Source organism: Schizophyllum commune (genome assembly GCF_000143185.2).
Source record: "Schizophyllum commune H4-8 unplaced genomic scaffold SCHCOscaffold_1, whole genome shotgun sequence".
In the NCBI taxonomy this organism is placed as follows: domain Eukaryota; kingdom Fungi; phylum Basidiomycota; class Agaricomycetes; order Agaricales; family Schizophyllaceae; genus Schizophyllum; species Schizophyllum commune.
The window spans coordinates 2,769,194-2,780,247 of NW_026089538.1; the positions used below are offsets into that span (position 1 = coordinate 2,769,194).

Sequence of the window (11,054 nt, forward strand, 5' to 3'; positions counted from 1 at the left end):
GACGCCGGCGCTGCTGCTGGGCGCTAAAGACGCTGCGCTGCAGCACCGAAATACACCATCGGCACATGAGTGTCGAGACTGAGTTCAGTCGGGCTCGGAAATGTCCGAATGAGCGCCGCAAATCCTCGGAGTCCGAGGGTAACCGATCACGTGGCGGATCCTGGGAAAACGCCCCTCTTGTTTCGAACCGCGAGCGTTCATGTCGGTTGCCCCTTGGCCAGACACATCGAACACGATATGAGTATGAAAAGAACAATTTCTGATAGACCTCAAGTTGGCGGGGATGGGCCGCCCAAGAAGAAGGCGCGCAAAGGCAAAGGACCGGCGCGCGAAGCCAATGAACGGGCCCAATGGCCCGAATACTTCGAATCGGTTTGTGTCAGTTTCCTTACAATTCATGGCATGACACTGAAGTCAAAATATAGCTCTTCAAGGTGAGCTAGCTCATGGTGATAAACCTTCCGACCCAACCATCGCTTCAGGTCTTCAAGGTTAGCCCATAGAAGTGCCTCAAATGGCTCGTTCTGAGTTCAACCGTACAGGCGCTCAATACCGTCCTCGCATTCGTCTCCTCCAGAAAACACCTGGCGACTACATTCCCTGTTGTCCGAAGCTCTGTCGAGGGACTACTCAAAATGTATGTGCTCCCAGCCCTCAATACCGACCGAAGACTAAATTACGCCGAAGGCCGCTGAAGCTTGAAGTGGTCGCTGAACTCAAGTGAGTGATGCGCACAGGCTCTCTAGCGTGGCGTGACGATCTCTGTCAGGGCGCTTCTGCCCGACTTGATCAAGTTCGCCTATATACCGAAGAACGAATTGCTCGTCAGCGACGGGCAAAATCAGCGAAGTAAATCCCCTGATTTTGGAAAGTACCTGAGTACATCCAGCGATGGCGCCGCAGTCCATGAACACGTCCTGATCCTGGAATTTGCGGACAACTCCAAAGGGAAGAAGTCTGCCGCGCAAGGGTATTGTTACAACGACTGCTTTATTTCAGGCGCACTGACTTTATCGAAGGCAGCTTATCACTATGCCACCCGCCATGACTCCTGCGGCTGTGAAGAAACTGGTCGAGAAACGAAATGAGAGATTCGTACAAGCCGTGGACGAGTACGATCTGTTGTATGTATCCTTGGTGTACACGCTCACGTCAATGCACAGCCTTCTCAAAGCAACTCAGCCTCCAGAAGACCCCGTGCAGCTATTACAGGCAGCAGGGCGCGACCACATACCCGTTCACCCCGGCGTCAGCCCCGAACAGGCGCCCGTCCGTGACCTACATATTCCCGACGCGGCGAGCCGGCCATCTATTGATGAGCTCTTGACCGAGATAGAGAAAGAGGAGTGGTACAAGAACCAAATGGTGGCAAATAAGGTGTTCGAGCCACGCAAAAGCAGGACAGGTATGCTACGCCGTGGGATACCTCTATGTGAGGTGACTAACGCGATACTCAAGCTCCGCTCGCGAATCCATTACCAGACGCCCTTGCGCATGCACTGTCTGCTTCCAGGGGGATCTCAGCCTTCTATATCCACCAAGCTGCCGCTATCGACGCACTGGATGCCGGTCGCAACGTCATCGTCTCGACTAGTACAGCCTCAGGGAAGAGCGTAATCTATCAGGCATTTACAGACCTTCACTGCTTCGGTGCAATGCAGCTGATAGATTGCAGGTTCCCACTCTGCGATGTTTACTTGAAGATTCCAGTTCGCGAGCAATCTTTGTGTATCCTACTAAGGTACGCAGTAGCTTCATTGGCTTAATGATGTCCGTTGACGTCTCGGAATTCCATAGGCCCTCGCTCAGGATCAGAAGGCGGCGTTACAGCAGCTCTTGGGTAGCTGCGCGGGTCTGGAACATATACAGGTGTGGTGCGTTCTTGGGCTCGTCGCTTTGACGAACTGACGCGTGTAGGTCGATACCTACGACGGCGATACTCCTCAAGAGCGCCGCAGACAGATTCGAGAGCGAGCGTCCATCATCTTCACGAACTTTGTGAGCGACATGCATGCCCCAAAGTTGGTTACTTACTAATGGCTTCAGGATACTTTGCATGCGTCCATACTACCACACGAGGAACTATGGCGACCGTAGGTCATCTAATACCCCTTCCCTGCTGATTAACTGACGGACTCTAGTTTTCTCCAGGACCTCAAGGTAAGTTCGACACACCTCCTGACTCTCGGTGCTCACCAAGTTCCAGATCTTCGCCATTGATGAGCTCCATTACTACACTGGGCTCTTCGGAAGGTGATTATCGTCTTGGCTGGCCTGGTTTCCCTGCTGTGTCACTGACAAGCGCTACAGTCATGTCGCGTACATCCTACGACGCTTCCGCAGATTATGTGCCGCCGTTGGCAGTGCGTACCCTATTACAACCCTTCATCCTTCCCAAAACCCATATTGACCTTCCCCCTTCAGACAACCATGTCAAGTTCGTCTCCTGCAGCGCCACGATCTCCAACCCCCGCCAGCACATGGAACGCATAACCGGCCTCCCCCCGTCCGACATCGACATCGTCACCGACGACGGCGCGCCGTGTGGCGAGAGGGAGTTCGTGGTCTGGAATCCGCCCCCGGTGGACGAGGATATGCCGATGGCGGGGAGGAAAAGTAGTATTGGGGAGGCGACGCTGTTGATGAGGTATTTGATGAAGCGTGGCGTGAGGGTTATCTTGTTTTGCAAGGTAAATAGTGGCTGCTGCCCATGCCCAATAGCCGTACTGACGCGCAGCAAAGATACGCAAGGCTTGCGAGTTGGTCCGTCGCCGTTCCAACCTCATCTGCAATCGCTGACGGCGACATAGGCTATGAAGACTCTACGAGCGCAACTCAGCGAGGAAGGTCGATACGATATCCTCGATCGTGTGCGGTCATACCGCGGAGGTGCGTATACTTGTTTAGACGTGACAATCAGCTTACCAGCCATTTCAGGGTACTCGCAGGAGGATCGGCGTGCAATTGAGCGCGATGCCTTCTCTGGTCATCTACTCGGCATCATTGCCACAAATGCCCTCGAACTCGGTGTCGATATAGGCGCGCTTGACGCCGTCATCATGCTCGGATTCCCCTTCAGCGTAGCGAGCTTCGTACGTGCCTCAATATCGGCGCACTATTATGAAGCTGACTGCCTACAGAGGCAACAAGCCGGCCGCGCTGGTCGTCGCTCCAGAGACTCGCTCGCGATTCTAGTTGGCTACGGTGATCCACTCGACCAACATTACATGGAGCATCCCGAAGAGTTATTCGATGGTCAAATCGAAGACCTTGTCATTGATCTCGAGAGCAAGGTTGTTCTGGAAGGTCAGCATTCTGCAAAAACCAGTGTAATACCGTGCTGAAGCCGCTCCCGTCCCAGCCCACCTACAATGCGCGGCCCACGAAATGCCGTTATCCGCCCGAGACGACGTTTACTTTGGCCCGCAAATGCTTGAGATCTGCGACAGCCGACTCTCAAAGGACGATGACGGATGGTGAAGTTCCCGTACATCGTACTTCGTCATGTTCACTGACCGGTCCCGACGCTCCAGGTACCACACTCACCCAAAGTTCCTCCCTTATCCCGCGCAATTTATCTCTATCCGTGGGATGCAAGAAGAGAAGTATCTCGCTGTGGACGTGACCAAGCCGGACGCGCCGAGGACGCTCGAAGAGATCGAGATTTCGCGGGCACTCTTCGAAATTTATGAAGGAGCAGTGGTAAGTCCCACAATCCAGGTAACGAGTACGGCGCGGACTGACAACTATTGCAGTTCATCCATCAGGGAATGACGTTCATGGTAAGCGCGTCGTATACATCTTCCGGCCTCTTCCTAACCTGCTGCAGGTCAACGAAATCAGCCACGACGACCGCATCGCACGCCTTGTCAAAGCGGACGTGAACTGGGTAACATCGCCTCGCGATTACACGTATGTTCTTCCGCTGTCCCAAGTTACCGGTCCTCTGATCGCCTTCCAGAGACGTCGATGCCAAACAAACATATCGCATTCGCGAAGTACAGGGCTCATACAGAGCATACTATGGCCGTATGTTCAGTGGCTTGTTCAATGGCAAGCACGAGCCTCACGCTTCTCGTTACAGGCGTGGAAGTCATGACGAAGGTTTTCGGATTCTTCAAGATCAGGAATAACTCTATCCTGGACACTGTCGACGTTGACAGCGAGCCGTGGCTACGAGACTCGACCGGCTTCTGGGTTGACTTGTCCCAGCGAGTTCTCGATGTGCTACGTGCCAAGAACATCATGGTCGCCGAGGTACGCTCTCAGTGCAGTTGCTTAAGCATTCTCATCATCGTGTCGCTCTAAGGCCATACATTCCGCTCAGCATGCCTTCCTCAACCGCTTTGCGCTGGCTCAAGAGGTTCGCACCGAGTGCAAGGCCCCAGAGAAGGAGTACATGTCGAGGGAAACGTCAAGGAAGAGGCCTGCGAGGTTAGTGAACCACATCCATACGAAGGACTGACACTGACTCAGCAACCCAGATTGATCTTCTACGACTTGCCTGGCAAGGGCGGAGGAGTGACGTCGAAAGCTTTCGACAATGGTGGGTGTCATGCAGCACGATTCACACCGCATCCTGATGGCTTGCTCCCAGTCCATGATATCTTCCAGAAGGCCGCCGACGCCATCGCATCTTGCAACTGCGAAGAAGGGTGTATCAAATGTACGCTTTCGATGTTCTTGTGCCGAAGTAGCGCAGTTGACGATCTCTCGAAAAGGCATCGCCAGCACCGCCTGCAAAGAGAAGAACGAAGTTCACTCCAAGATTGGCGCCCTCGTTATCATTCGCGACATCCTCGGGCAACTCACCGACATCAAACACATCCCTGACCAACAGCCCTCACGCGGTCACGTCGACTCCATCGTTGTCGCGCATCCCGTCAAAGCGGCTGAGGGGGTCACCGTTGAGCACACGCACACGCATGAGCACACGCACGCGATTGAGCACACGCATGCCTTCGAAGACACCGACATCGTCGAGCAGAAGCCCAACATAGCATCCATATCCTCGTAACAGGTAGTCCATTCCCGCCGTACCATAGATACAAGACAACATAATGATAGTAGGAAGCTCTATGCAAGTGGATCGAAATCGCCCCATGCGTCCTTGCCTGGTGGCTTTTGCGCGTTCCATGTCGGCTGCGCAGGTCGTGAGGGCGTGAGCATGCTACCCAGCCCTGGCGGTGGCGTCGCGCTCATGGGCTGAGCAAACAACGGTGGCGACGACGCGTTAAAGGCGGGCAATGATGGTGCTACAGGGGTACTCGGCTGCATTGGCGCCATCCCCGACGACGACGCGCCGAACGGTGCACTCGGCAACGATATATTGTAGTTCGGCCCGCCGTAGCTGGGTTGCGATGGCGCCTGGGGTTTCGCCGGTGTCATGGTATACGAGCTCGTCGATTGGACGGAGCCACCCGTCATCGTCGGCTGCAGCGGTGGCGTGGAAAAGGACATGGGAGCTGCGCCCGTGGCGGGCGGAGATGAAGGGTAGTTAAATGAGGTCCCGCTTATAGGTTTGGCGCCCAGCTTCGAGGGCCGATGTTGCATATCTGGTCTGTGCAAGGATAGAGACGCCGCGGCGTGGTGAGGTGGCCCGGACGAGAGTGCTGGTGAGTTCGGTATAGATGGTGTCGCCGAAGGTGTTTTAGAGGTCTGGAAAAAGGCATTAGCAAGGGGAATCACTGCACAAAGGTAAGCCACGCACAGTATCACCAAGAATGCTCCCCCAAACATCGTCGTCCCATGAAGAGGTGTTCTTGGACTCTGTTGTATTGCCACTCGTCGTCGCAAGGGGCGGAGCCACCGACGTGCCATTTGCCCGCCCAACAAGGCTCTCAAAGTCCATGTTGACCGCGGATGGAATAGCAGAGCCATTCGTCGTCTGCGTCGCCGACTTGTCCTCTATCCGCTGAGAGTCACGCAGGAACTGATTATGCTCCGCCTCGACGCGATCGCCGAGCTTGCGGATGACCGCCATGAAGCGCTGGAACTGCTCGACGTTGAGCACTGCAAATTCATGTCAGTGATGATTGTGAGAGAGCTTCAACGTGGACCTACAGGGCCCCATGGACATTGCCCACAGTTGAGGTAGCACCAGGGTAGCCACAGCCTCTCGGTCAACCTTCGAGCCCATGGCTTCTTGCACCGAGAGCGTTGCCATCTACACCTTGTCGTCAGCCTCTGTAGTAACCCCTCGACGGTAAGATGCTGACCATCACTGCAGGCTCCTTCGTCCTGATCTTGGATAGTAAGGGCACCAGCTTCTGCGTCAAACTCGTTTGGTCCAGTGTCTTCACCATCACCAAGAACGTGGCGAGCGTCGCGACCTTGACGCTCAAGACCCGAGTCTTCGTGAAGACGAGCTGGGCAAACATTAGCGACACGTCCTCGAAGGGTCAATGTAATACGTACCGCGACGCGAGGGAACATGACACCCTGAATCTCCGCGTAGTCGATCGTCTCGCAGAGATCGGGAACCACAGCAAGAGCTCGCTCTTGCACTACAGTATGCTCGGACTCAAGCGCATTGTACACCAACGGCAGGACCTCTGCGAGACAGGTCAGTACCTTACGCAACGGCCCTGACCGGCAAACGTACGTGTCCTGAAGACCTTCTTCTCCGTCTTCTCTTGCAACAGCTTCAAGTTATCCAAGAGCGTAAGCATGTTTTGCGGCGGCTCCTTGACCGCGAACAATGGCTTCAGGCTCGGTAGGACGAGGTTCGCGAACTGTTGCGGGCTCAGGGCATTCGAGATGGCGAAGACGTTGGGCAGGATATAAGGTAGGAGGTGGGTATCTTTCATCTGTTCGAATGATCAGTATGACAGCAGGCATAGCTAGGTGAACACGTACTTCTTCCAACAAAGACGGTAATATTTTGCGCGTGCGCAGGCCCTCGCTAAAGCGGTCCAAGACCGAGGTCAGGCCTTTCATGAAAGAGATCTTCTCTTCCCTCGTCTTCGTCGTGAAATTCGTCCGGTCGAGGAAGTTCAGCGTCGAGATCGGCAGTGAGTTGAAGAAGGGCAAAGTGGGGAGGGATGAGGGTGTCGGTCGTTCGGCAGCATGTCGTGTGATTAGCAACCGCAGAAGGGCTGCAGATCATAGTCCCGTGTCAATCATACAGCTTGGGTGAGCGACGGAGCGACGCACATTGTAGATCAGGATCAAGGCGCTCAAGGCTAGGTATGGGCTTGCCAGCATTATCGCGCAGTCCACTGAGACTACCCCGGGTCTTGAAAGGCGGGGAGCCTTTGCAGTGTACAGCATAGAGCAGGCATCCTAGCGAGTACATATCCGATGCTGTTAGCAGCTGCTCGTCCAGAGCGTATTCGGGCGCTAGGTTGCATGAATACAAGTTCGATCGTGCATGCCAAGCAGCTCACCCATGTAGTCGAACGACCGCTGGATGTAAGCTGGCACGCGACTGTCAAACGTAGGGAACTCCCAGCGAGTGGGCTGGCCGTCGCTATTGAGCAGAGGGATCGTCAATCCTAGGCCCGAGACTTTCCAGTCTCCCTGATAGCATTGCGAAGTCAGCGACTCGCATAGGGTGTTGCTGGGAGGTACACGCACTGCACTGTTGATCACGATGCTTTCAGGGTTGATGTTGGAGTGTATAAGCTTGGCGGAAGAATGCAGGAACGACAGGCCCTTGCATATTTGCAGGACACCCTTCTGGATCTACGGAGGGAACGACTGTCATTGAGTAAACAACAGCAGATACTAAGCTTGAATGGGGGAACGCACCTCGATCTCGTCTAATTCAACCAATGATGCGTGCCTGCCTGCTCCAGGGATAGCAGACTCGAGAGCGCAGATAATGGGTTCGGTCGCAAAGGTCAACTCGCTGCGCGTCTCCTCAAGCGGCTCGACCATTTCTTGAGGGTACATCTCAGCGTATGTGGGCGGTGAGTGTTTGATGGACTAACCGAGTATAGATGGGTGACGGAGCCTGGAGAGTGCAGAGGCCTGTAGAGCTGCTATGAGCATCTTCTCCATTCCTTCGACGCGACACGCACCTCTGCCTTGAGTATCTCCAGCGTCCTCTCCTTCGCCAAAGGCCCCAGACGCTCCATCTCGGCCCCCCGCTTATCAAAGCTCCATACTGACACGCGCTTATTGGTGACCTTATGTGACGCCGACTGCACCTTCCACAGGCCGATATTCACAGAAGGCGTGAAGGGGGTCGATGGTCCCGATCCTGGCGTCCCAGGCGCTGGGGAACCCGTCCGGCTGCCAGCCGTACTGCTCAGACCGCCGCCAATGTTGTAATTCTGCGAAACATTCGTGCGCGCGAAGAAGGACGTCGCTGCCGCGAGCATGACGACGAGGAGAAGATGTGCAAGGCACTGAGGTGCAGAGAACAAGTCGACAGAAGCGCGTCGCTGCGCGCGTGGCGCTGCTCGGTGGATTCCGAGAATGCCACGTGACCAAGTTGAACTTCGTCGAAACAATTCCCCCGGGGCCCCGAAAATTCACTTGGCACCCTTGCCGCTGGGATATCTCTTACAAGCTTCATACGCGCTCGGAGATTGTCGAAGGCAACACAGAATCACAACATTGTGGCATATGGTACACAGTAAGTAATGTTACAGCCAAGGTACAAGGAGAGGTTTACTAGATCGACAGCGTCAGCGTCTCGGGTTGTGTCGGCTAGTTTACGGCAAAGGCTCACCAGGACGTAGCGGAAGGACGGGTTCTTCCAGTCGGACAAATCCTCCTTGTCAAGCGCTTCTTTGTCGTACTTCAGCTTGCCTTCCGCGACAGCACGGTCTCGCCTGCGGTTGGCACGCCAAAAGATGAAGCGGAGGATGAGGATGATGATGATCTACGCAAATGATATGAGTCCATGATTATGGGCGACGCAGTCCATCGAACATACCTCGACACCGCGCGACGTCAAGCAAGCGATAATACCGCTGCGATACTCAGGCGCCTCCGAATCGAAGAACAAGAAGGGCCCAATGATGTTGCCCGCAGCGACACCCAAGAAGACCGCCGCGGATGCGAGCGCTTTCTTGGTCGTTCCGCCGACGTTACCTGAAACGAGTGAAAGGCCGACGACGAAGGTGGCGTTCGAGGCGCCCGTGATCCCTGTAGGGTCGTCTGAGGAATATGCAGGATGAGAGCGAAGGGAACGCACAGTATCCAAAGAGCCGCAACCCCTTGTTCTTGGTGAAGGCGATCAAGGCGAAGCCGATGACAGTAGGGACGTTAGTGAACACCATCATCCATGTACGCGAGCCCTCGGGAAGGCGCTCGTTCCCGAAGATAGCGAAGAGGATGCTAGAGAAAGTCAATTGTCGGGTCGTACTTAACGACTGAAGCAACGCACAAAAGGACGATGATAACACCGTAAGGAATTTGCATCAGCGTCGTATTGAGTGTGTTGAACCCAAAGCCCTTGACAATGAGCGTGCCAAAGTTCGACGTGCCGCCCTAAAAAACGCATCAGCATTCACCCTTTTCTCCGCTCCTCTCACATCTCACACTTATAACTCACATTGGGGATATTCGCCGTCAACCCGAACAAGAAGAACAAGTACGTCTTCGGGTCGATGAACGCCTCCAGCACCTGGCTTGCGTCCCACTGGCGGCGCTCCTTCCCCGCGTGGTCGTGCCGCTTGCGGCTGAGAATCGTGAGGCGCTCCTCGCGGGTGAACCACTTCGTGAGGTGCGGTGAGTCGGGGACGAAGAAGAACATGATGATTGCCCAGAGAGTGCAGAGAGCGCCGATGATGATGAACTCGTACTTCCAGGAGTGCTGGCCGCCGTTGATCTAGGGATGAGTGTTAGTATGTTGCTTGGTGAAAGCAAGCCAATTGAACTGACCTGGCCGATGCCATAGCCGAGAAGGCCACCGATGGCGATACCGATACCATTGGCGCTGTACCAGTAGCCAATGCGCCTCGGCTGCTGTGCGCGAGTGTACCACATCCCTTCGTAGCGTCAACAAATTTGCTATGCTGTCCAAGACGAAGCGCCGCTAACCTGTGATCATGACAAAGGCCGGATCAGCGGTCGCCTCAGCAGCACCAGAGATCGTCCGCAGGACCGCCATGTCGAGGAAGTTCCGGCTCGCCGCTTGCGCCATCAGGAAAACACCCCATAGGAAGATCTGGGGAGGGTGGTCAGGAAGATAGCAGACACGAAGTATCTACGTAGACTCACGTTGAACGCCAGGTACTTGTTGATGGGGAACTTCTGCATCAGCAAGTTCGTTGGGAGCGCCCACGCCAGCCATCCAACTGCGTGTACGGTCACACGGCATTGCTTCATGCGCGAAACCCCACTTACAGTAGAACAAACTGGAAAGCCAGCTCTTCACCCGAGGTCAGCCCGAGCGCAGCATGAACGAAGGAATGGACGACGTACGTATTCCTCGCCGTTGAGCTTGAGGTCTTCCTTGATACCAAATATAGCTGGGGAAGCGATGAGCACGAAGCGAAGGACGTCGAACACTGCACGGACCGGCATAAGAGAGGGTCGTCTTGTCACTGCACGAATGAATGGTCAGCAGGGCCCCGCGAGCAGAGCCTGTAAAGCGCACATGTAGTAGAACTGAGAAAGGTTGCATGAGCGAGCGAGTCAGCGCTGGTGGCTAATCAGGACGTACCGCATAGCAGATGGCCAGGCATGGCATGATGAGCAACTATCCGACTCGTGTCAGCTACGAGTATGCTGAACACAAGGTGGCAGGCCTACATCAATCCTGCGCTCAATCCGCTTGACGTCCTTCGCATTGAGCTCCGTCTTGTTCATCTCGACGACATCGTCCATGAACTGCTTGGACGGGTTCTGCTTGAAGACCTTGCCCCAGAACCCGGGATGCGCGTCCACGTCGAGCGCAGTGTCGCGGTCGTTCCAGTCGCGCGTCGTGGGTTCCGCCACTTCCACTTCCTCGATTGTAGGTTTCTCCGCGTCCTTGAACGAGGGAGGGCGCGAAGCATTGTGGATCGACGAAGGCATGGGTACGATGTCTTCCGGCGCGAGGTGGTGATGCATGATGAGGACGGAGGCAAGACTCGCCTACCTTACCCACCTCTCTT

At 55.1% G+C, this 11,054-nt stretch overlaps 3 protein-coding genes across 3 annotated transcripts; 1 reads left to right on the forward strand and 2 right to left on the reverse strand.

The window, feature by feature from the left end:
- Window positions 1–237: 237 nt before the first annotated feature.
- Window positions 238–5,017, forward strand: SCHCODRAFT_02695418 (P-loop containing nucleoside triphosphate hydrolase protein; the record flags this gene model as incomplete). Its single annotated transcript, XM_050346879.1, has 31 exons — window positions 238–372; window positions 426–434; window positions 483–491; window positions 543–637; window positions 688–720; window positions 770–970; window positions 1,020–1,112; window positions 1,164–1,405; window positions 1,459–1,613; window positions 1,676–1,741; window positions 1,798–1,869; window positions 1,918–1,998; window positions 2,047–2,093; window positions 2,142–2,160; window positions 2,207–2,253; window positions 2,311–2,363; window positions 2,425–2,690; window positions 2,743–2,763; window positions 2,811–2,889; window positions 2,938–3,092; window positions 3,141–3,306; window positions 3,362–3,476; window positions 3,534–3,702; window positions 3,756–3,782; window positions 3,830–3,912; window positions 3,962–4,029; window positions 4,085–4,257; window positions 4,310–4,434; window positions 4,485–4,546; window positions 4,598–4,666; window positions 4,722–5,017. 31 exons carry the CDS (start codon window positions 238–240, stop codon window positions 5,015–5,017), a joined length of 3,231 nt encoding a protein of 1,076 aa, XP_050202988.1.
- Window positions 5,018–5,076: 59 nt separating this feature from the next.
- On the reverse strand, window positions 5,077–8,004 carry SCHCODRAFT_01087164 (kinase-like protein; the record flags this gene model as incomplete). Its single annotated transcript, XM_003034969.2, has 12 exons — window positions 5,077–5,465; window positions 5,785–6,012; window positions 6,064–6,166; window positions 6,219–6,368; window positions 6,418–6,554; window positions 6,605–6,809; window positions 6,859–7,097; window positions 7,156–7,341; window positions 7,389–7,521; window positions 7,579–7,686; window positions 7,753–7,883; window positions 7,935–8,004. 12 exons carry the CDS (start codon window positions 8,002–8,004, stop codon window positions 5,077–5,079), a joined length of 2,079 nt encoding a protein of 692 aa, XP_003035015.1.
- Window positions 8,005–8,557: 553 nt separating this feature from the next.
- On the reverse strand, window positions 8,558–11,010 carry SCHCODRAFT_02481653 (MFS general substrate transporter; the record flags this gene model as incomplete). The annotated part of the gene is made up of 14 exons (XM_003034968.2): window positions 8,558–8,833; window positions 8,888–9,099; window positions 9,149–9,291; window positions 9,341–9,444; window positions 9,509–9,784; window positions 9,838–9,944; window positions 9,997–10,123; window positions 10,177–10,253; window positions 10,303–10,327; window positions 10,381–10,427; window positions 10,477–10,502; window positions 10,556–10,566; window positions 10,622–10,657; window positions 10,711–11,010. The coding sequence occupies 14 exons, from the start codon at window positions 11,008–11,010 to the stop codon at window positions 8,558–8,560; spliced, it is 1,767 nt and encodes a 588-aa protein (XP_003035014.1).
- Between the last annotated feature and the right edge of the window lie 44 nt (window positions 11,011–11,054).